The sequence below is a fragment of the Gorilla gorilla genome, chromosome 9, assembly GCF_029281585.2.
Source record: "Gorilla gorilla gorilla isolate KB3781 chromosome 9, NHGRI_mGorGor1-v2.1_pri, whole genome shotgun sequence".
Lineage (NCBI taxonomy): Eukaryota > Metazoa > Chordata > Mammalia > Primates > Hominidae > Gorilla > Gorilla gorilla.
Window position 1 is genome coordinate 72,793,415 of NC_073233.2, and position 23,166 is coordinate 72,816,580.

The following is a 23,166-nucleotide window of genomic DNA, read 5'->3' on the forward strand; positions in this document are numbered from 1 at the left end:
GTGGCCTCAAGTGACAACCAGGCAGGGTCAGCTGGGCTCCAAAGACCATCCCTCCCTCCCCTGGCAGCCCCACGTAGCTCCTGCCACATCAGGAGTGGGGCTGGAGTGGCAGCCTCCTGGGAGGGGCAAGGCAGAGCCCAGAGCCAGGGGAAGGCGTGCAGGGCTGGGTGCCTCTGGGTCCCCCTGTGCCCTGATCTGCTGGGCAAGGCCAGGAGGCGTGGCGACCCCTGGTGGTGACATGGGAGGTGCTGGGTGCAGAGGTGGGATCTGGGGCGGAGCCAAGGTCAAGGCTGAGGCCAGGGTTCACAGGGACAGAGGATCTGAGAGCGGGGCTGGCGGTGGGCAGTTTATTCCACTTCATGCAGACACTGACCCACGCGCTCACGGAGCTTAAAAATAATACACCGAACCACACGGATGTCATCCCCTCCTCCCCCCAGACACAGAAAGACACTTGGCTGAGTGGGATGGGGTCCGAGGGTCCAAAAGCCTCCGTCCTGGGAGAAGGCAGCGGTGTGGGCCCAGGTGGGGGGAGGGGCAGTGTCCTTTCTCCCCGGAGGAAAAGTGCAGAGCCAGGGCTAAGGCCCCAAGGCAGGGAGGCCCCCCTCTCACAGCAGATTGGCAACGGGCAGGCCGGGAAGGCGTCCTTCACAGTGGCCATCCCCTGAAGGGCCAGGCCGGGCCGGGCCCGTGGGCTGCAGCTCTTGGGAGGCTCATGAGTACGGTGGGCAGCACCCTCTGGGTGCCGGGCACCCCAGGCTCAGTCTTGGGCACTGTCCGAGCGCCACTTGAGGGCGTGGTCCTTGTGGGCGTCGGGGACAATCTGGTTGCGCATGCCCCCGAGCAGGCTGGACGTGGCCTCCGTAGCCAGGATGAGCGGCTTCACCACAGTCGGGGGCAGCTGGCGGATCACGCCCCCCACGGCGCCCGTCAGCCCCTTCTGCTCATGGCCCCGCGATGCCACATCACAGATGGTCTGAGCTGTATCCAAGATGCCCTGTGGAAGCCAGAGGTCAGGGCGGGGTCTGTGTGAGGAGATGGGCATGGGGGACTGGGGCAGGGCGGGGGCCTGGTCACCTCTCGCACTGTGTCGTAGGCCTTGGCCACACCCTCCCGCAGGTCGGCAGGCTGCTGGCCCCTGCGCAGCCTCCGCGCAGAGCGCTTGTCCTGTAGGGAGCGGGAGACAGGGGCTGCCGGGGACAGGATGTCATACACGGTCTCGGCTGTGGCCTGGGGGACATGGGAGCACTGGATGAGGACAGCTGGCTGGGGCACACGTCAGCCCCAGGCCCCCAGGACAGTCTGAGACCCCACCAGCCCTCGGCCTCCCTGCCTGTCACTGTGCTGGCCTAGGGGGTCCTGCTCAGCCTCACTCCCCACTTCCTCCCACTCTCCCTCCCCTTCCTAGGTACCTGTCACTCTGCTGAGGGAATCTAGGAACGTGGGACTCCTCAGGGGACTTTCCTAAAGTCTTCTCAACCCAAACCTCTCTTTCTGCTGACCACCACATTCAGCAGGTTCCACATGGCTGCCACAGCTGCACACCTGAGACTGACCGCTCCTTGTCTGGCCCCCCAGACGCCCCTGCCAGACGGTCAGGGGCCCATCCTTCCTTCTGTCTGCCAGATCCTCTGCCCAGCATCTCACCTGGCATCACTCTTTCCCACCTGACTGAACACTCCCGGGGGCTCCCTGGTGCCCATGCATCCCTCCCACCTCCCCTGGAGCCCTGCCCTCTGTCCTGTTGGGGTCTGAGCTTGCAGGTTCCAGAATGCACCATGCACCTGCACTCACCCCTTAGCCGCCTAGGACCATCGATCCCCTACAGAATTCATCTGACAACTGCCCACGAGACTGGCTCCCCAGCTTCCCTGGGGTCCTTCTGGCCTAGCGAAGTGTATGGCCTGAATGAACCAGGGCAGCCTCTGTGCCTCAGATTCTTAGTCTGCAAACGCAGCCGTCCTCCACCCCCCTTTACAAGACATGCCATGAGCAGGAGACACAGTGGGCTCTGAAGGCCTGGGGGGCACTCCCGCTCCTGCATGGGAGCCCCTGTGGGCCTCGGAAGACCTGGCTTGGAGGCCCCAGGCAAGTCACTTAGCCTCTCCGTGGCTGTTTCTCTATAAAGTAGGGCTGTCATACCCAGACTGCCCACTCTCAGAGGAGCTTTGAGGACAGAACCAGGGAGCTGTGGTGCAGAGGGCTCCAGCTGCTCTGTCCTGCACAGCCCAGATACAGGGCACCCACTCACCTGGATAGCCTGTACCAACCGGTTGCTGAGTTCCAGGGCGGCAGAGGCTGTGGATGACCCAAAGGAGGCAGCCCCTCGCTGCAGCCCCCGCATGAGGCGGCCATCCTTCCTGTACTGCTCAATAGGCAGCCACAGCAGGTCCCGGAACCCTTGGACTAGGGGGAAAGAGCGCTCAGAGACACCCGAGGCTGCCCTGCCCCCACCTCCTCCTCTTATTCCCAATGGCAGCTTCTAGGTTGCCCAAGGGTAAAAGCAGTTTCGAGGGCTTCCAAACCTAGACACTCACAGAGCTGGACAACCGAGTGCATGGGGCCCACGCCTCCCAGCAGGCCGGGCAGCTGGTTCTTGCGGATGTCCTGCAGCCACTCGTTGAGGGCATAGCCCAGCACCTTGTCCACACCCAGGAGCCTGGCAGGGCAGGGAGGTGAGGAGGCAGAAGGTGAGGCAGAGCCACACATGGAGGGATTGTGGGGCCAGGAGTACTCAGTACCCCTGTGGCAAGTACTGTGGGCACTCTACCCTCCCTGTGGTCCCACCCAGTCATGTGCAGAGGGACTGTGTCCTTTTTTTTTTTTTTTTAAGATGGAGTCTTGCTCCGTTGCCCAAGCTGGAGTGCAGTGGTGCGATCTTGGCTCACTGCAACCGCCTCCCGGGTTCAAGCAGTTCTCCTGCCTCAGCCTCCTGAGTAGCTGGGATTACAGGTGTATGCCACCACGCCTGGCTAATTTTTGTATTTTTAGTAGAGACGGGGTTTCACCATGTTGGTCAGGCTGGTCTCGAATGCCTGAATGTGTGAGCCATCATGCCCAGCCAACTGCGTCCTTTTTACAGAGGAGAAACTGAGGCCCTGAGAAGGGTGATGACTTGGCCAAGGCCACACAACCAGTCAGGACCAGAACAGAGGGAAGATCAGGGACCCTGGAGAGAGGCTGGGGTGCTGGGGACTCACCCGTGCCTGCAACAGAGCCGCTTTAGCTTCAGCTCGGAGCAGTTGAGTTGGGCCAGGCCGATGAGTAGGCCAGCGAAAGTGCCCTGGGAGAGGGAGGGGGTCCAGGTTTACCCGATGGGACTCAGGGAGCTAGCCAGCCCATGGGAGCCACTGGAGAGCGCCCTGGCCACTAACAGTGCCTGGATGCAAGACCTGGCCCCCAGAGGGACTCAGCCACAGCTGACCCCACACGGCCACCCCATCCGACCGCCCCACTTACCACCTGGTCCATCGTGACGTGCTTGCCATGGTAATCCAGCCAGATGGGGACCTCAGACGTGAAGCGGAACTCTCTGGGTAGGGGAGCAGGAGGAGGGGGTTCTTTGCTCACTGGCCTGGCCCCCAGCAATCTGGCCCAGGGCCCCCCGCCCGCAGTCCAGCAGCCTACCTGAAGTAGATGGGCTGCTGGTCGGGAGGGGAGGGGCTGTGTCCACTGCCTGGGGCCTCCTGCGAACCAGTGGTCTCTACGCCCTCGGCCTGCCCTTCCAGGGGGCTGCTGGGCTGGGCTCGAGTCTCGGGGCGAGCTAGGGGAGGGGAGGTCACAGACCGGGGATGGGGCCAGGGATGACTGGGAACCTGGGCTGTCCTGGGAGGCAGAAGGCCCACATGCTCCCCTCCCCGGCCCAGCCTCTCACCCTCAGCGGAGGTCTCCCCTGGGACCACGGGGTTGATGCCGGCCACCAGACTAGTGAAGAAGTCCTTGAGGAAGAAGAGGGCATCCTGCAAGGGAGAGGTCCGGATGTGGATCAGACTCAGAGGCCTGGAGACAGTGGGGTCACCCTAGGCTCTGCCCTCACGTAGACCACTCACCTGGTCCACATTGAGCCGCAGGGGCATCAGCGAGACGCGGAGACAGCACTCAGGCCCACCCAGGTTGGTAGTGGGGGCCACATGCAGCGCTTTGATGGTGAGCTGGGAGCAGAGGGTGAGTTCTGGACACCTGCTGGGCCTCTGGGGCAGCAGCTCACCCAGCTGTTCCCTGACAGCTCACCCAGCCACCCTGCCTCTGAACACGCTGTTCCCTTCGCTAACACAGCCCCTAGCTCTGCCCTTCTCCCAGGCTCACAAACAACCTGGGTGTTTGTGTGGGAATGCGTGTATGTGTGTGAATCCATGCATGCGTGAAGATGTGTCCCCGACGGTCCGGTGCCCTGGCCCAGGGTGGACGGTGCAGGTCGCTCATACCATGTTAGAGTGGGCACGTCGCGGCATCCGCTCACTCGTGTGTAGGTACAGGAACTTGTTGATCTGGGAGGAGGCGAGCCGGTCTCGGACCTCCAGCTCCTGCACGATGAACACCTGACGGGACAGCGGTCGCTCCTCCAGCTCCTGGCTGGGGGCCGCAGGGCCTGTGGCTGGCTCCGCTGGGTACACCTCGTGCTGGAAGCTTACCTGTGGGGTGGACAGAGGCCTGGCCAGGTAAACAGGGCCCCAAGAGGGAGGGAAGGGCTGGCCCCAGACCCCTTCTCTATTCTTTTTTTGAGACAGAGTCTCACTCTGTCGCCCAGGTTGGAGTGCAGTGGCGTGATCTCGGCTCACTGCAACCTCTGCCTCTCGGGTTCAAGCGATTCTCCTGCCTCAGCTTCCCCAGTAGCTGGGATTGCAGGCATGTGCCACCACACCCAGCTAATTTTAGTAGAGACTGGGTTTCACAATGTTGGCCAGGCTGGTCTCAAACTCCTGGCCTCAAGTGATCTGCCTGCCTCATCCTCCCAAAGTGCTGGGACTACAGGCGTGAGCCACCACGCCCGGCCCCAACCCCTTCTCTATTCTATGCCCAGCAAGGACCTGCCTCTCCCTCCAGACCTGTCCCTGCTCTTGCTTCCCATGCCAGCTGCACTGGTCTCTGCCCCGCAAGGAGTCCAGGCCTGTTTTGCCTTCAGGACTTTGCTCTCGTAGCCCCTCTCCGTGGAGAGCCTTCCTTCCCCCTCTTCCTGCACACCCGCTGGCTGGCCATCAGGTCTCAGAGAGGCCCCTGGTCCCCTGCTCTGACACTCATCTCCCGCAGGTTCTTGCAGCACAGCCCACCAACCCGAGCAGCCTGAGGCCCCTCTGCCCTTTGCCTCTAGCGGCTCCTTGGGAAGCCCAGCACTGGCCTGGCTCACTCTGAGCAAGTGGGACCCCCCTGCCCCGGGCAATTTCCCAGGCCCAAACCTTGAACCCTCTGCACCACTCTCTGTAGCTCACACCCCATCCGCAGCTGAACCTGTGGCCAGCCTCCATCTAGGCTCTCCTGAACCTGCTCACTAGCCCTCCCTGATTGCTGCAGAGCCCCGCCCCACAGAGGCCTCTCCTCAAAAGCCCTGAGGGGTTCGTCTCTTGTAAGACCCAAAAGAAACATTCTGGGTCGCTGGTTATGCACAGGCTCTGCTGCTCCTGGAAATGCCAGGATGCTTCCAGCTTCCAGCTTTTTTTTTTTTGAAACAGAGTCTTACTCTGTTGCCCAGGCTGGAATGCAGTAGGGCGATCTCAACTCACTGCAACCTCTGCCTCTTGGGCTCAAACAACTCTCCTGCCTCAGCCTCCTGAGTAGCTGGGACTATAGGCACACACCACTGCAAATGGTTTTTTTTTTTTTTTTTTTTGTAGAAATGGGGTTTCGCCATGTTGCCCAGGCTGGTCTCAAACTCCTGAGCTCAGGTGATCTGCTCTCTTCGGCCTTCCAAAGTGCTGGGATTACAGGCATAAGCCACCATGCCTGGCCCCAATTTGCAGCTTTCACGCTGTCCTCTCTGCCTGAAAACTCTTCCTGGCTCACATCCCCACTTGTTCAGGTCTTTGTTCAAATGGTGCCTTCAGAAGAGGACTTTCCAGACCCTCCCCAGCACGCCTGTCTCGTCCACCCCTGCAGACTCTCCCCTGAGTGCTCTTCACCATCGGACACACTCGATACATCTTGGTCCCTGCCTGGCTTCCTCCACTACAAAGGCAGGGGTTTTCCTCTGCGTTAGTCATTGCTACACGTGACATCGAGAACAAGGCCCGTTGTTCTATGACACACATGTGTAGTAGGCACTCGCCACCCCACTCACCTTGCTCAGCTGGATCTCCATGAGGACATGGTGCTGCCGCCCGCTGCCCCCCTGCGTGCGCCATGAGTTCTGGGGCCGGTTGGGGCCAGAGCAGCGGGAAGGGGAGCTCCTGGGACCCGAGAGGCCAGCTCTTGCCCTGGGAAGAGGGACAAGGGCCAAGCTGACTCAGAGGAACCCCATTCCCTCCCCGTCCTCAGCGGGCCTTTTAGCCTGGGACAAGAGACCCCCGCTAGCCCCAGTCCTGGAAGGTAGGCGGGATAAGGAAGGATGAGGAAACTGAGGCCCACCTGGGGTGGATGGGGCTCAAGGTCTCCAGCTGCTGAAAGTCAGACCTGGACCAGCCTGAGCCCCAACCTTCACCAGCTGCCACCTGCACCTGCTCCTCCTCACCTGTGGCTGGGGTGGGGGCCAAAGTCTCGGCCCCCATAGAGGTGCCAGACGAGGGAGACCTCACGTAGCACCACCCGAGTGCTGGGCACTGGGAAATGGGCAGGTGCCCGCAGCAAGTCCGTGCTGCTGATCGGCCGTGAGAAGTAACCGTCCCGCACAACGATGGGGCCGGGATGCAGCTGTGTCACCACAGGCTCCCCGTCTCGGGGCTGCAGGGAGGCCAGGTAGATGTGTGACACAGATGTTCGATCCAGCCCAGCTGCCCCCAAGCCCCAGCTCCTGTTTTTCCCCTGGCCTCACTTCTTTTTCCTTTTTTTTTTTTCTAAGACAGGGTCGGGTCATGTTCGGTCACCCAGGCTGGAGTGCAGTGGCACAATCACAGTTCACTGCAACCTCTGCCTCCTAGGCTCAAGCGATCCTCCATTCTCAGCCTCCTGAGTAGCGGGGACTGCAGACATATGCCACCACATCTGGCTAATTTTATTTTTTTTTGTAGAGACGGGGTCTCACTACGTTGCTCAGGCTAATCTCTCATTGCTGGACTCAAGCAATTCTCCCACCTTGACCTCCCAAATTGCTGGGATTACAGGCGTGACCTGCCATGCTTGGCCTCCTCCCTGTTTTTGATGAAAGATGACACTCCTGGGTTGCTATCGCCCGAGTCTATGCCTGAGTGGTCTGTCCAAGAGGAGCCTGAGAATCCCAGGCTCCTTCCAGCCCTGCCTCCTAAGACCTGGGTGAGTTCAGACATTCCCACCGGCCCTTGCAGCCACATGGTTCTCCATCCCTCTTGCTAACTGCCCTCTCCTCTTCCTCCATCCCTTGAATTTCCCAGTCCCTCTGCCCAGAACACCAGGCCTCCTCTTCCTCTGGAAATCCACCCACTCCATCAAAGCCCAGCATCAGGGCTGCCTCCCTAGGGTGGCACAGACCTAGCACCACCCCCCAGGTGATGGCAACCACCTCCTGCCTGCTTCTCTCACCACGGGAACTCCAGATGGCCAGGCAACCACCCCTGAGTGTTCCGTCCCCACCCCAAACACACCTGCCTGGACGGCAAACTGGTCCACCCCTCCCACCACGCACCGGGATGCCCAGGCCGGGAGCATCAAGGATGCAGAACTCATCACTGTCCAGGGTGTCTCCATCACCCTCCTCTTCCCTTTCATCTTCCTTCTCCTCTGAGCACGACCCTAAGCTGCCAGCAGGGCCCCCGACAGGTGGTGAAGGGGGTGGGGCCCCACTCCGTTCACCTGGGAATAGGTAGACAGAGATGGGCGACGCCTGAGGGAGGTGGCCACCTATAGGAGAGAGGCCAGTTTGGAGAGGCGCCCACAGTGGGTGCCTGACTGTGTCTGCTGTCCCCACAGCACCCCCACTTCACCTGAAGGCTGGGCCAGCTCCCGTAGGCTGCGCTCGGTGTCCAGGAGGGCGTCGGCCAGGTCGCGCTGGTTGATGAGGGCCGTCTCCACTGGGGGGCATGAGGGCAGAGAGGCAGGACTCTCCGAGAGCTGGGCCAGGCAGGGGAGGAGCAATGAGTGAGACAGGACGAGGGCGGCCCCCAGGGCTCCCCCAACCCCAGGCCCGAGGGCCATGGCAGGGGAGGGGCCTGGCCGAGCTCTGGTAGCCTGTGTGGCCAGGCCTCACCTGTACCTTCTGGCCGGCGATCTCCGTGGGGCTGGGGGGCCGGGGTGGGGGGTGCAGATCGCCTGTGCTCATTACGTACTGGAGCAGGTTGACCAGCAGGGCACAGGAGTCGGCACAGCTGTGCACGTGTACCACGTTGTTGGAGCAGCGCAGCTCAAATAGTGGCTGGCTCTGCGGCGGGGGCGGGGGGAGCAGCTATGTGAACACAGGGGCCACTGCCTGCTGGCCCCACCCGCTCGCTGGGAGGGCACCGCAGTTCTGACCCTGCCACAGGCAGAACAGGGATGGTCTCTCCTGGAGTGGATGACCTGCCCAGTAACTCCACTGAACAGATGAGCAAACTGTTCACCCAGAGGGTGAAAGGGGCTTGGCCCAGGGCCATCCAAGGAAGCAGCAGTGTGCCCACCCACCCTACCCCACTCCCCGTGAAGGGCTCTGCCTGCCTAGCGAGGCAGGGCAGGTTATCTCCATCTTACAGGAGATGAATCCGGGGACCTACAAAGGTGGCTGATTCCCAAGGCCTCGCTGGTGCCCTGGCTGCAGCGTCCTCTGGTGGCAGGGCTGAAACCCATTCATTCATTCAGTCAGCATCAAGGGACTCCCCGACCAGGGCTGTACTATGGCCCTTTGCAGGAGGGGCGCTAACTGCAGCCCAGGAAGGGCAGGTGTGAACTGTGTCTGGAGCCCGGGCACGTGAGGGAGCAGCAGCCCCTGAAGACTCCCTTGGCCCCTGCACCTGCTGTGGCTCCAGGAGCCAGAGTGACAGCCTCACTCACCAGTTTGCCCTCGGTGCTCCCTTTCCAGGTTTTAATCACAAGTTCCAAGAGGTCAACATCCAAGACACAGACATAATCTGCAGCAGAGGCGAGAGAAAGGTCCTGTGGCCCCCTTCCACCCGGCCCCGGCCCCAGCACCTGGGGGAAGGATCCGGTTGATCCAGGTGTAGTCCCTGCTGTGCGGGCTACGTGTGGGAGCTAAGGACCCGGCCAGCAGCTGCGGGGAGACACCTGGCTGCTCTGGGTGTGGCCGGGGCGGTGGTCCCTCAGAGGGGAGGGAGCCCAGTCCCGGCCCTGCCCACCTCGCCGCAGGTCCAGGGTCTCCACCTCACACTTGTCGGACAGGTACAAGGCGGAGTCATCGAGGATGAACCTGGGGGGGAACAGGGCTGAGAAGGGCCCGGGCACCGCTGCAGGCGGCAGCTCCACGGGAGCCGAGCAGAGGGGTCCCAAGCCCACAGGAGGTGGTATGGACAGGCCCCTCCAGCCTCAGCGTTCCTGCCTACACAATGGGGAGAAGGCCCAGACAGCAGGCAGTGGGAGGCGGGCAGCACTTGCAGCTCTCAAAGTGCCTGCAGTTCCGACACCTCGATGGGGCCTCATGACAGTCCTGGGAAGGGGTGTCCATTTTTCTCCCTGCTGCATTTGTGGTTCTTCTGAAATAAGTCCTTATTTTTGGATGGCGCAGTGGCTCACGCCTGTAATCCCAGCACTTGGAGAAGCTGAGGCAGGCAGATCACCTGATATCAGGAGTTTGAGACCAGCCTGGCCAACGTGGTGAAACCCCGTGTCTACTAAAAATACAAATATTAGCCGGGCATGGTGGCGGGTGCCTGTAATCCCAGCTACTTGGAAGGCTGAGGCAGGAGAATCTCTTGAACTAGGGAGGCAGGGGTTGCAGTGAGCCTAGATCACACCACTGCACTCTAGGCGACAGAGTGAGACTCCATCTCAAAAAGAAATAATAATAAGGGCTGGGCATGGTGGCTCATGCCTATAATCCCAGCACTTTTGGAGGCCAAGGCAGGCGGATCACAAGGTCAGGAGTTCGAGACCAGCCTGACCAACAAGGTGAAACCCTGTCTCTACTAAAATTACAAAACTTAGCTGGGTGTGGTGGTGGGTGCCTGTAGTCCCAGCTACTTGGGAGGCTGAGGCAGGAGAATCGCTTGAACCCAGGAGGCAGAGGTTGCAGTCAGCTGAGATTGCGCCACTGCACTCCAGCCTGCCGACAGAGCGAGACTCTGTCTCAAAAAAAAAAAAAAAGTCTTTATTTTAAGGGTAACATAATGAAAACTCCTTTAAGATATTTTAGAATAAAGAAAATAAAAATCATTCATCATTCCTAATCCCTAATTCTGAGAAAACCACCATACACATCTCCTTCCAAACTTTCTCTGCAGCTGCACGTCGAGACATATATAAACACCCCTGCATAAACTGATTTTAAAACGTACGCAGTCCTGTATCCAATGTTATTTGAGTAAACACTGTACTGTGGCATCTTTCTATATTTTTATTTTTTTAATCTATCTATCTATCTATCTATCTATCTATCTATCTATCTATCTATCTATCTATTTATTTGAGACGGAGTCTCGCTCTGTCACCCAGGCTGGAGTGCAGTGGCGCAATCTTCGCTCACCGTAACCTCCGCCTCCCAGATTCAAGTGATTCTCCTGCCTCAGCCTCCCAAGTAGCTGGGACTACAGGCGCCTGCCACCACCCCCGGCTCATTTTTGTATTTTTAGTAGAGACGGGGTTTCACCATATTGGCCAGGCTGGTCTCGAACTCCTGACCTTATGATCCGCCTGCCTCAGCCTCCCAAAGTGCTGGGATTACAGGTGTGAGCCACCGCACCCTCCATCTTGTTATATTTTGAAGGGATTCTTCAGCTTCACCTTAATCCCTGCATGGTTTTCTACCTACTAGGTGGGCCATGCTTATTTGCTCAGGTTGTGAGGGTTGTGATTTAACTGATACGTTTTGGCTGTTTTAACTTATACTCCATAAGCATTAAATCCCACCTCTCTTATTCGCATATTCTAGGACAACCCTCAGACATGAGATTACAGGTCAGAGAGCACAAATGCTTACAAGGGTCTCATCAGGAAGCTCCAACTGCCCTCTAGAAAGGCGGAAACAATCCACATTCCTGAGAATGAGACTATCACCCGGGTGTACATTAAGACCGAGAGCACCAGAGGACACACAGCTGGCAGGCAGCTTCGGCCCGGCGAGGGTGGGATGGCCCGGTGCGGGGCGGCCTGCATACCTGAGCAGGAAGGTGGAGGTGTCCATGATGATGTTGCTGGAGAGAGTGAAGGTCTCCGCGGTGATGAGGACACGCACTGGGAGGTAGAGTGGCCTGGGGGTGATACTCGGGCTGGGGCCGGCTCCTTACACCTGAGAGCCCATCCCCGTCCCCAGCCCCTGGCCCACCCAGCCCGGTACCTATAGTCCACAGAGCAGGAGAACAGGTGTGTGTGCAGGATGGTGATGACCGTCGGGGGCAGGTAGCCCAGCACAGGGTCATCCAGCACGTCTAGGAACTCCAACAACTTCAGAGGCCAGGGCAGGAGGAAGCAGTGAGGATCAGGTGGTGTCCTCCCTCCTCTAACCCCTCCCTGTCCTGGCCCCTGCCTGGCACCTCACCTTCTGCCCGCTAGCTGTCTGCCATACCCCTTGCCCAGGAGCTCTGGACAAGGTCAGCTGTGGCCCAGTCCATGTTCCTCCCACCGGCCTCCTCCCACCTAGAGACCTGCTTGCCCAAAACATAAGTCCAGAGTCACTGGGCCATGGGGCTTCCCACCACCCACGCTCACCTGGGAATGCCAGCTCTGCTCGGGCAGGGCCATGTAGTGGCGCAGGGTGGCTTTGTGCAACCGTAGTGTCACCAGGAACTCCTGAGGGTGGGGGCGCAGTCAGGGCAGTGGGGAGGCCAGCCCCACCGTGCACTGGGGCCTCACTGCGCACTGGGGCCTCACCGCGCACTGGGGTCCCACCGCACACCGGGGCTGCAGCCCAGGCTAGCAGGAGGGGTAGCTGGCAGGCAAGCCCGTACCTTCACATTCTTGTGGGGGTCCAGGTGGATGCGCACAGCAGTGGACAACATGTGGGGGCCCCGGCCCTGGCCCTTGCGGCCCGAGGCTCCCCGCTCCGTCACCCCTTCCTCCGATGGGTAGATGGTCGGGGCCAGCTGAGCCGGGGGAGCGAAACTGGGAAGGTCCAGGTGACTGGGCAGCGGGTAGTCATCCACGGCCGCTGGGGAGGGGTCTCATGAGCCCCCGCCAAGCCAACTGGCTACCCACTCCACCCAGGGCCCACATCCGTCCTGAAAGCCCTCCACCCCCAACCCTGGACCCCAGTGGTGACCTGCCCCCAGGCCTCACACCTCGGTGGTAGAGTGTTGCCTTTTCAGCTTCCAGACAGAAGTAGCCAAGTCCTGGCTGGCCACAGTACTGGGAGACGCTGAAGAGGGTACCGTGCTCCATGTCCAGCACCAGCTCCCCGTGCACAGCCTCCAGCCGCTTCCCACCCTCATCCTGCAGAAGGAGCACACAGCCTGGCTTCCCCAGCTGCACTCAGCAACCCTCAAGCCCTCGGGGGGTTGGCGGCTCCTGGAGCCCTGGCCTAAGGGGGTCAGCTCCAGTTTCCACCATGGACGCTGCTGGAGGCCCTGGATGGCACTTGCCTCTTCTGCCAGGAGAAAAATAATCTCTGCCGGGTCTGCCCGCTCGGAGTGGGAATGGTGGGTGATCCATGCCCATCCCGACCCCTAGCATGGTGCTTTACATACAGCAGGGGGTCAGAAGGAGCTGATGGGCTGTGATAGGGTGGGCAGGCTGGCGTGGGTGGGCTGGCACTGCCCACTCAGGCCTCCTGCTCTCCACATTCTTGACCTGGAGCTGCTCGCGCTGGTCTTGCTCTGCGGCCAATGGGAGCTCTGAAGTTTGGGGCCCACCTGCCCAGGGCTGCACTCACCTTGGTCTCACAGAGGGCTGTGATCCGCCCCTTCAGCACTGTCACCAGTGTAGAGAAGGTGCTCTGCAAGTGAAGACTTGGGGCCTCAGGGGCAGGGGCCTGTGGGCCGCCTGATGCCCCCACTGAGAAGAAGTGGGCATCCTCGTCATCCGAGTCCGAGTCTGGGGTGAGATCAAAGCAGTTGGCTGGGAAGGAGACCGCGAAGGGCTAGCCTGGCCCTTCCCAGACCTGGGGGTCCTCCCTCTAGCCCAGCATTAGCACCTCTCATACCCAGCTTGAAGGCTGACTTGCACATCTTAAAGCTGTCGTGCCAGAAGCCTGAGGGGCCGGGGAAGCCCGAGGGCTGGGCGGCAGGGTCGGGGGTGGGAAGCAGATCTGCAGGCTCCCACATGAGCAGGTCGTTGTTGATCCTGAGATAGGCGGGTGGACAGCAGGTAAGGGAGGCCAGGCCCACCCCGTGTCCAGTCCCGCCCTGCTGGCTCCGCGTCTCCACCTGTTGTAGATGCTCTCGTAGACCTCCTTGCTGGGCAGAAAGATGTGGACACTGGGCAGGATCACTTCCAGGCTGCAGCGGGACAGTGCCAGGGTCCGGCTCTGGAACATCCTCATCTCCTCAGGGTCTCCAGGGATCACCATCTGGACAGGGTGAGGTGGAAAGAGCAGGAGGGTCATCTTAGAGACGCTGGCTGGGGCCTGTCTCTGGTCTCAGTCCTGCCCTCCTATCGTTCATCATTCATTCATTCATAGGAGCCCTTCTCTACTGGGGATGCATGATAGCCGTACAGATACAGTGCCGATGGCACACCTGTGCTGTTCTAAGAGCTTCAGGTATGTTAACTTCTTTCATCCTCACAACAGGCCTGTGACACAGGTCATGGTTAGGCTGGGCGCGGTGGCTCACGCCTGTAATCCTAGCACTTTGGGAGAGTGAGGAGGGCAGATCACTTGAGGTCAGGAGTTCGAGACCAGCCTGGCCAACACGGTGAAACCCTGTCTCTACTAAAAATACAAAATTAGGCCAGGTGCGGTGGCTCATGCCTATAATCCCAGCACTTTGGGAGGCTGAGGTGGGTGATCATTTGAGGTCAGGAGTTAGAGGCCAGTCTGGCCAACATGATGAAACCCCGTCTCTACTAAAAATATAAAAATTAGCCAGGCGTGGTGGCACGCGCCTGTAATCCCGGCTACTCAGGAGGCTGAGGCAGGAGAATCGCTTGAGCCTGGGAGGCGGAGGTTGCGGTGAGCCGAGATCATGCCACTGCACTCCAGCCTCGGTGACTCAGCAAAACTCTATCTCAAAAAAAAAAAAAGAAAAAAAAGAGAGAAAGACAGGTCATGGTGCCCATTTTCCAGGGGAAGAAACTCATCTATAGGTAACTCTTCAAGGTCAGATAACTCCCCAGGGTGATGACATAGTCACCAAGTGGCAGAGCCTGGCCCTTAACTGCCTCTCTAAGCGTACAGTGCTGACCCACCGGTCAGGTGGGGTGGGACCTGATCTTTCCAATCGAGGATCCACGCTCCCCAGGGGCCTGCCCTCACCAGTGCCGTTTCAGACAGACTCTCTGACTGGCTGGAAAGAATGGAAGAGCTGAAATCCTCACTGGTGTTGGGTCAGCTCATGCCCACCCCAGGTGGTCGTGCTGCCCTGGCCCATAGCCACACAGGTGGCTCCTACGGCAGGAACCCGGGCGGTGGGCGGGAGGGGGTCCTGGGAAGAGGTGGGGCCAAGTCTCACCTCCTCTGTCTCATACATGGTCCTCTTAGAGGAGAAGGGCGAGGGCTCAGGTTCCCGCAGCTCACAGGGACTCTCCACTGACAGCTCCAGCTCCTCTCCCTTCTCCGGGGCCACCTCCCACTGTGTGCTGCTGGACTGGGGGTTCACAGTCACCACTACCCTGCCGGGGCACAGGCCTGTTACTGGCCTGCAGGGCCCCCGGCACCCAGTTCCAAACTGGCCCCCTGCCACCCCCAGCAGAACCCTCCTCTCCTGGGCCCAGTCCAGAGCCCCTACTTACTGGGGCAGGAAGTACTTGCGTCCAGTGCTCTTGGGGTCCAGGGCTTTGGAGACACGCAGGCAAGGGACAGGTGGCTTCCCTCCATCTTCATAGATACCTGGAGGGGGATGGGGAATTAGGGGGGTCATCACTGCTGCCTTTTCCTATTTCTTCCCCAATGCCCAGGTCGGCTCAGAGCTGTGCCTCCGACTCCACACACACCTTGGTGGGCAGAGAAAGCCAGAGACAAAGGGTCCACCCTACTTGTCGGCGAGGAGGCCGGGGACAGGCAGTGCTAGGACCCCAAGAGCTGGTAAAGGCCTGGGCCAGGGACTGCTCGGGTTGTGACTGGGCCCCTTCCATAGCCCCAAGCCCACCTCTCCCAGAAGCCAGGCCTCTTGCCCCAAGTTCTGTCACTCGGGGGCTCTTACCATGTAGGTCGGAGCAGGTGAGTTCCAGGTGGGTGGGGACTGGGGGACCAGGCCCACTGCTAAGCTCTGACCGGAACTGGGGCTCACTCAGCTCCAGCCGAAGCTGCTCAGCCCGCACGGCCTGGCCCGCCCAGGGGTCCCGCTCAGGCCGCAGGTCGGCAATGGGGAAGCGCAGCCGCAGCGTGGCCCGGGGTGCAGAGAGCCGAAATACCGTCTGCTGCTCCATCGCCGGCAGGGGCTCTGTCTGCAGGAGGATTGGGGGTCAGAGCCGCCGTCGGAGCCCCTCCCACTGTGACCAAGAGCCGAAGGACCCAGGCCCTGCACCCACCCCCGGCTTGGCCCTGGCAGGGGCCTCTCACCAACAGGCCGGCTGGAGGCTCAGCAGGTACGGTGGCCAGGCGCAGTAGGGCAGCCAGACGGTCCAGGGCCCCCAGCTCCACGTCCGCCTGGAAGTTGGCCAGGTCCAGGGCCAGTTCTGAGTGGCAATGGCAGGCAACTGAGCGCCGGGGTCGGCTCTGAGGGCGAGGGCGTTCAGGTCAGTGAGGGCTGAGTGGTACTCAGGGGGTGGGACAGGAAGGCCCTGTCTGGTAGTGGGAGAAGAGCTGGGGCAGGGGCCATGAGGGCACTAAAGAGGCCTGCCCCACCTTTGCCCGACGCACACAATGTGCTTGTTTACTTATAAAAGCCACCCGACATGCGCCACTCTTAGCAACAGAGGCCAGCCAGGGGGCCATATTGAGACAGGGCAAGGGCATGACCAGGCTCAGAGACTGGCATAGGAAGGGCCAGGCAGGTATTTGAGGGCCTCAGCATGGTGAGATGTGGAGCACAGGGGAAGAGGGACAGGGCTGGGCAGCAGAGGAGGCCCTGGCAGAGGCCAGGGTGGGGTCAACACGCCATGGGGACAGCCTGGTGGCCTGGAGCGGGTGGGTTACCTTAGGCACACGGCGCAGGATCTGTGTGTGGCGCAGATGGGCGCAGGGCCGAGCTGAGGCCTGGGAGCCCAGCGTACCAGGAAAGGTCAGGATCTGGGATGGGACCCGGGAGGCACACAGGGTCAGGCCTGGCCCCACAGCCACCCAAACCTCCAGACCCCGCCTCGTACACATTCTGCCTCTGCCCTCACCTCCGTGTACTCAGGCTCGGGGGTGCCCCGGGGCCACAGACACTCCAGCACCTCCAGCTGCCCGAAGTGCACTTCCATGCTGGTTGTCCGCCGGCCCCGACTGCCCGTTCGCAGCTCCCAGGACAGCTGCACAGCTGTGCCCGTCAGCCTGCGGGGAAGAGGACAGGCATCAGAAGGTGCACTTAGGGGGCTCTGATGGTCTCTCCTCAGGCCCTGGCCTCGGGCTTATACCGAACATGGCTACAGGGACAGGCCCTCTGGAAGCGTGGTCGAAGGTGATGGAAGTCTCGGGAACCGAAGGGCCCATCCTTGGTGGCATCAAACTCGGTGAAAAAGTGCGTGGCGAGGTCAGGTGGTCCGGAAGATGGGGCAGACGTCTGAAGCAAGGTCAGGGTCACACCCCCCAAGGTCATCTTCAGCAGCGAGTCAGGGCGCATGGTGTCCAGGAGGGGGTTGGGGGCCATCTTGCCTAAGGGGACAGAGGCTTCAGCAGGGTCTCCCAACAGATTCCGGGTACCCCACGTGGAGCAATAGTTCGCCACCAGGCTGGGGGTTGGGAGGCCAGGTCTGCCCCACCATGTGGCTCTGGCAGAAGGCTTGGTCAGGCAGGGGTGACACTGGTGCCTCCAGTAGGCCAGGCCCTCTGCCCAGGCTCAACTGAACCCTCCTCAGGATGCTGGAAGGACGGGATGTGATAAAGCACCCAGCCTAGCACCCACACACAATAAGCTCTCAATAAACATGAACCCAGATATACAGCCTGGCAAAGGCTGATCTCACCCTTCTCTTCCTATGGAAGAGGAAGCTGAGTCTCAGAGAGTTTAAGTGCTTGACTAAGATCAATGACTGAAAAACCTAGGCTCTGTCCACTCTATCACCAGCTCCCACCTTGTTTGGTCCCCAGGGCACCAAGTCACAGATGGTAGATATCCAGGCATCGCTGGGGATTTCCTGTGTGCCTCTGACATCCCATGGCACTAAGGCCTCTTCCAGTCCTTCCTGTCCCTGGAGTACCCCCAGGGTGCTCCAACTCACCAGCTGGGTGGGCCTGGGCAGAGAGCCGGCGGGAGGCCATGTCGCTGTGCACAGAGGAGGCCAGGTCTACATCGGAGAGGGAGAGCTCAGAGAGGGCTGAGGCCACACTGCTTGTGAGGCCAGCCATGGAGAAGAAGAGGTCTGTGGGTGAAGTGAGGAGTGTCAGGGACAGCCGACCCCAGCCCCTAGGCTCCTGCACCCACACTAGCTGCCCCTCCAACCAGTCTGACCCCACACCCACCAGTGTTATCCAGGTTGAGAAGGGGGTTGGTAAGGGGGTCTGGGCTGAGGGGCTCAGCCACTGCCCCTGCCTGCAGCTGCTGGTTCAGGTCCTGCTCAATCAGCCACAGGTCTTCGGCACCTAGCGGGCGGCTCTTGTTCAGCTTGTCAGCCAGGCCCTCGTGGTCTGCAGGGGAGGAGACTTCAGTCTGGGCTGGCTGGCCCTCCCAGCCACCCCACCCCCATGCCACCCAGGGGCCTCACCTGTAAGGCTCACGGCGCTGAGCAGTTCCTGAAGTTGCTGGAGCTGCCTCGGGGTCAGGAGCAGGTGCAGGGAGCCCAGCTGTCCCGCCACCTCCAACTGGGGGCCAAGGAGGCAGCCATGGAGCCTAGGCCCACCACCCAGCTCCTCTAAGAGCTACCACCCGCCTGCCCTCGCCCTGGGAAAGCAGGATGCCGGCTACCAAACTAAACTCTGTAACCAACTAGCTCTATGAACTGGGCCACAACTTGACCTCTCAGCCTCAGTTTCTTTTTTTCTTTTTTTTGAGATGGAGTTTCACTCTTGTTGCCCAGGCTGCAGTGCAGTGGTGCAATCTTGGCTCACTGCAACCTCTGCCTCCTGGGTTCAAGCGATTCTCCTGCCTCAGCCTCCCAAGAAGCTGGGATTACAGGCATGTGCCACCACACCTGGCTAATTTTGTATTTTTAGTAGAGACGGGGTTTCACCATGTTGGCCAGGCTGGTCTCAAACTCCTGACCTCAGATGATCCACCCACCTTGGCCTCCCAAAATGCTGGGATTACAGGTGTGAACCCTGTGCCTGGCCTACAGCCTCAGTTTCTTTAGCTGCCAAGAAGGAAGTAAATCCCCCACTTGACATCCCCACTGTGGTCTGTAGATAATCAGCCTTACTGAGGAGGAGGAGTCTTGAGATGGGGTACTCACCCCCTCCCCAGGAGCCTGGGGACCCACCTTGGGGCCAGGGAAGGCCTCATTTTGCTTCAACTTCACCATCAGCTCCATGTACCCTGAGCAGCTGCCGATCTGCAAGGGGGGCTCTGGAGGCTCTTCCTGGGAGGCGGGAGGATACAAGAGGGGAAGGTTGAGAAAATGGAGTCAGAGATGGTCAGAAAGGATGGGAGGGGATCAGCGGGCTCAAGGGAGAGGAGACAGGGGCTGTGGGAATCAGAGCCTGCTCACCTGTGCCGGGAGCTCCTCATAGTACAGGCGGACCCCTGCCAGCTGCAGCAGCTTGTGCAGGAAGGCAGGCGGCTGATGCACGTCCACCGGCGGCGCCTGGCTTGGGTCCCGCACTGCCTCGTCACAGTACTCCAGTCTGGAGAGTGTAGGGTCAGCCTGTGCCCTGGCCACCCCAGGCCTGGAGCCCCTCTCTCCACACAGTGCTCTGTTCTAGGGGCACGGGGTCAGGGAGCCTAGCCTGCAGAGCTGCCCCATCACACCTAGGCCGTCCCGAACCACCAGGTCCAGCCTGGAGGCTCAGGCCAGCCCTTGCTCCTCAGACCCTCAGCATCTAACTTGGTTCTTGGGGCCTCAGCCACTCTGGGCCTGTATCACCTGGCCTCTGGACACCAGTCTGGGCTCACGATGCAGCCCACCTCCCCAACCCTACCACCACCGAGGCCCATCCAGATCCACCCTGCCTCTTCCCAGGAACCTAGGCTGCGGGTGGGGACCATCCAGCAGCCCCCACTCCCCATCTTCACACCAGTCCACCCCAGATCGGCCTGCCCTTACCTCTGCACACGGACCTCGATGGCCACACCACGTTCCCCATCACCCGGAGAGTGCTCCACCCTCACGACAGTGTCCAGGAAGGTCACTTTGATCCTCCGAAGCACTGAGGAGTCGGGGAGGGGTCTCAGGTCAGGTGGAGCAGCAAAGGGGAGGCAGAATTTCCCATCTGGGCACCAGGGCGGCCGTGCCGTTGTCTGGAGCCCCTGTTCTGTGTGCCACTGAAGGGCAGGAGACAGGGTGGCCAGGAGGGGCCTGCTCACCAGTCTCAATGGTCTGGGCAAACATCTCCAGCCCCTCCAGGGGCTGTGGTGGCTCAGAGGGCTCCGGTAACCCGTCCCGCAGACACTCCTGGGCCAGCTGCAGGCTTGTGGTCATGCATGAGGCCCAGCTCTGTGAGTCGGCAGCCCCTGGCGCTGTAGGGAGAAACACGGTCTCAAGGCAGGCAGGCCCAGTCAGGTCCTGGACGCCCTGGCCCACTCTCCCCCCACTTGCCTGCCCCCAGCCTCACCCTGCCCTCACCTGGACCCCGGCGGGGCTGCAAGGTGAGCTGGAGGCCGGACACGCGCACTGTGCAGTGGTCGGTGAGCAGAGCAGCCCAGGGCACGGCCACCTCGATGGAGCCCACGAAACCTTCCACCAGCTCCAGTGGTGACTCCATCGACTCCAGCACCTCGTTCACAGACTGGGAGCAAGCAAGAGACAAAACCAGCTCAGGGAAACCCCAAATCCCACAGGCTGGCACAGCCTTATCTGGCCATAGTGCCTTGGAGAGCACCCTTGGCTTGCCCTGTCCCTCCACGTGTTATCTACAAGGTCCCACCTATGCTTATGCTGTCCCCTACTACAGGCCAGCCCCCCTACCCCGTCACCCAAAGGTGCCTAATCCTTCAAGCCAGAGCAGATGTTTCCCTCACCACTTAATTCAAGATAATATTTACCAAGCACTTTCTACATGCTGACACTGAGACTAGATGGGTAAATAAAATGTCTTCATCCCCCAGCCAAGCTAGGCTCCAGCCAGGGACTCAGAGCAACTAGGATGAAACTCAGAGGTGAGCAGGTGCTTGGGGGTGGTGAGGGGGCTGGTGGGGGGGCCGTAGGGAAGATGCCTAAGCCAGCCTGGGCCGTCAGAGGAGGGGCAAGCTGAAGAATAAAGGGAGGGGGGAGAGGCGCTTGTAGAAGGTGGTGTGTTGCAGGCATAGGACAACATGGGCACATGTATGGCAGAGTCCGGAATACCCATGTTCACCCTGGATAAGCAGAGTTCAAAGGGACAGTGTCCAAGAGAGGGGCTGACCTGATGCCAGATGGGACCCCCCCCGCCACCAACCCCAAACACCTAGTGTAGCTGTGCCTCTCTGTGAGGCATAAGCCTGAGCCCCTGGCTAAAATGTCCATGCTGGAGTTGTACCCCGGCCAACCTGGAAGCTCCTGGAGGGCTGTACCCCACCTGCCTCCCCCGTCACCCCAGGTGCCACCCAGAAAGGGCCTCAGTAAACTGGTTGGATCCAAGAATAAAAAAGCACATGGCAGAGCAGATGGGAGTCCAAATTCCTCACCCAGAGACCCACAGCTCGGGAAACTGAGGCCTAGAGACATGACTAATCTAGTCACCCAGTATACAACAGGGACTGAGACTGGGATGCGGGCCTCTCTCTCTTCATGCCACTTCAGAGGCCCCAGATACTCAGTTTCTTTGGGGGCCTTCAAGGCGGGGCCTGCAGGCTGAGCTGGGAGGGAGGAGGGGCTGGTTATCAAGAAAGCGCCTGCATTCCACTAGGGCCCTAGAGAAGCCGATTCAATCCCCAACAAGAGGGCAGGGAACAGCAGTAGGGGCGTTTTCTGGAGCTGAAAGTAAAAAGGGGAAGCCTAGGGCTGGGTATGGTGGTTCACGCCTATAATCTCAGCACTTTGGGAGGCTGAGGTGGGAGGATCCCTTCAGGAGTTCAAGACTAGCCTGGGCAACATAGCGAAATCCTGTCTCTATAAAAATAAAAAAGAGGCAGCCTAGAGACGGCCTTAGAGGCTGAGGCTAAGGTTAGAGGTCAGAGAGGGCTTCCTACACCAGAATTCACAGACAGCAGGCCACTGGGGGGTGCCCCCAGTTCAGGGCCCATGGTTATCCTACCCCACATTTGCTCACCAGGGCCTGGCCTACCCCCAAAGCCTAGCTCTTCTGCCCAGATTAGCAGACCCCTGAGTCCAGCCACAAAACTGAGAAGTCCCTGCCTCCATGCCCACCCCTGCTCTGGACCTGGTGGATCGACCAGGACGCGCCTCTAATTGGTGGCTCCTTCAAAGCTCCCCAGGTCAGCTGAGCTGTGAGTCAGGGCTCCTCACCGTTCCCAGCCTCAAGCCTCTGACCTTACACCTCTTGGCCTCCCTAGCATCTCCCTTGGCCTCCTCCCGGCTTGAAGCCAGATCTCCCCACCGTTCCTCCAGGGCCTCCCTCCAGGCAGGGACACTGAGCCGGGGGGGGGTCGGTGGGAGATGTGGGTGGGGGCCATCCAGTCCCTCCCTAGACACCCACTTGGCCCATCCCACTCTCCCAAAAGCAGGAAGTAGGCAGCGACCCAGACACACGAGGTGTTGATCAACACTGGTACTGACGCGGTTGTTGACATACACATCCGGTGGTTTGTTGATCCCACCTACGGGCTCAGGACCGTGGGGTCAAGAGGTCAGGGCACATGATCCACAGGTGTCCTCGCCAGGGCTCCGGACCCCTACCAGCTTCCCCCATCAGCTGCGCAGGCCCAAGTCTGTCACTGCCCTGGCCCAGCTCAGTTCCTACGCTCCCTCCCCAGCCCCTCCTCACCCGAGAGCCACCCTCCTTAACTCAGCCCCCAAACTCGACGAGTTTGTCTTGCATTCTCCAGACAGGTGATCTTGCCCTCTCCAGCCTCAGTTTCTCCTCCCGTGGAGACAGAAACCCCTTCCCGCTCAGTTTCTGGCTCTGGTAAGGAACTGAAGAGGCCAGCCAGGGTGCCTCTGACGCCTGGAGAAGGCAAGATTCCCCTGGCCTCTCTACGCCCGGTGCCTGATCCCCCAGCCCGATCCTGCCGCAGGGAGCCTCAGGTCGCTGCGCTCCCACCCTCCGCACCTTCCTGGACTCGGGCCTGGCTCCTCACCCAGATTTCCAGGTGGATGTCTCGCAGAGCAACGCTGCCCTTGTACAGATCGAGGCTGAGCTGGTCCAGGCTGAGGTGCTCTTGGAAGAAGTGACCTAAGTAGTGGTGCAGCAAGTAGCGGCAGACCCGCTCTTTCACACAGTTTGACCATGGCCACAGCCATCGTGACATCTCGGAGACCGCCGGGCCTGGGCCGCCTCCGCTTGCCGCCCGCCGGCGATCCCCGTCCGGCTCCGCTGTTCACTAGAGCCCCCGGCTCGCCCCGCCGCTTCTCTCGGCGCCAGGCCGCGCCCCCGGACGCCCAGCCACGCCCCCTACGCTCACTGTCATTGGCTATTGCAAAGGGCGAGGCCTACTGATTGGCTGCGCGGGGCGGAGCCTTCGGGCGCGAAAAAGGGAC

At 60.5% G+C, this 23,166-nt stretch overlaps 1 protein-coding gene across 13 annotated transcripts; it reads right to left on the bottom strand.

Annotated features, from left to right (window-relative positions):
• Nucleotides 1-333: 333 nt before the first annotated feature.
• Nucleotides 334-23,058, bottom strand: ATG2A (autophagy related 2A). 13 transcript variants are annotated; one of them, XM_055354447.2, is made up of 41 exons: nt 22,767-23,058; nt 20,155-20,317; nt 19,896-20,048; nt 19,636-19,738; nt 19,081-19,216; nt 18,853-18,951; nt 18,142-18,238; nt 17,900-18,064; nt 17,659-17,799; nt 16,855-17,092; nt 16,624-16,771; nt 16,433-16,525; nt 15,857-16,012; nt 15,498-15,741; nt 15,088-15,184; nt 14,808-14,967; nt 13,563-13,705; nt 13,340-13,479; nt 13,070-13,230; nt 12,480-12,630; nt 12,150-12,349; nt 11,911-11,991; nt 11,540-11,646; nt 11,361-11,453; nt 9,387-9,457; nt 9,085-9,161; nt 8,315-8,479; nt 8,046-8,172; nt 7,748-7,962; nt 6,662-6,870; nt 6,272-6,407; nt 4,425-4,631; nt 4,050-4,151; nt 3,875-3,959; nt 3,628-3,763; nt 3,460-3,532; nt 3,201-3,283; nt 2,538-2,659; nt 2,252-2,406; nt 1,078-1,230; nt 334-997 (listed from the first exon to the last, which is right to left on the bottom strand). In XM_055354447.2, the coding sequence occupies exons 1-41, from the start codon at nt 22,935-22,937 to the stop codon at nt 761-763; spliced, it is 5,793 nt and encodes a 1,930-aa protein (XP_055210422.1). In that variant the 5' UTR covers nt 22,938-23,058; the 3' UTR covers nt 334-760. The 13 variants fall into 13 exon arrangements, with proteins under 13 accessions (XP_055210422.1, XP_055210425.1, XP_063549309.1 ...); XM_055354450.2 differs by having other exon boundaries at nt 7,748-7,914; nt 22,767-23,048; XM_063693239.1 differs by having other exon boundaries at nt 7,748-7,914; nt 8,309-8,479; nt 22,767-23,048.
• Between the last annotated feature and the right edge of the window lie 108 nt (nt 23,059-23,166).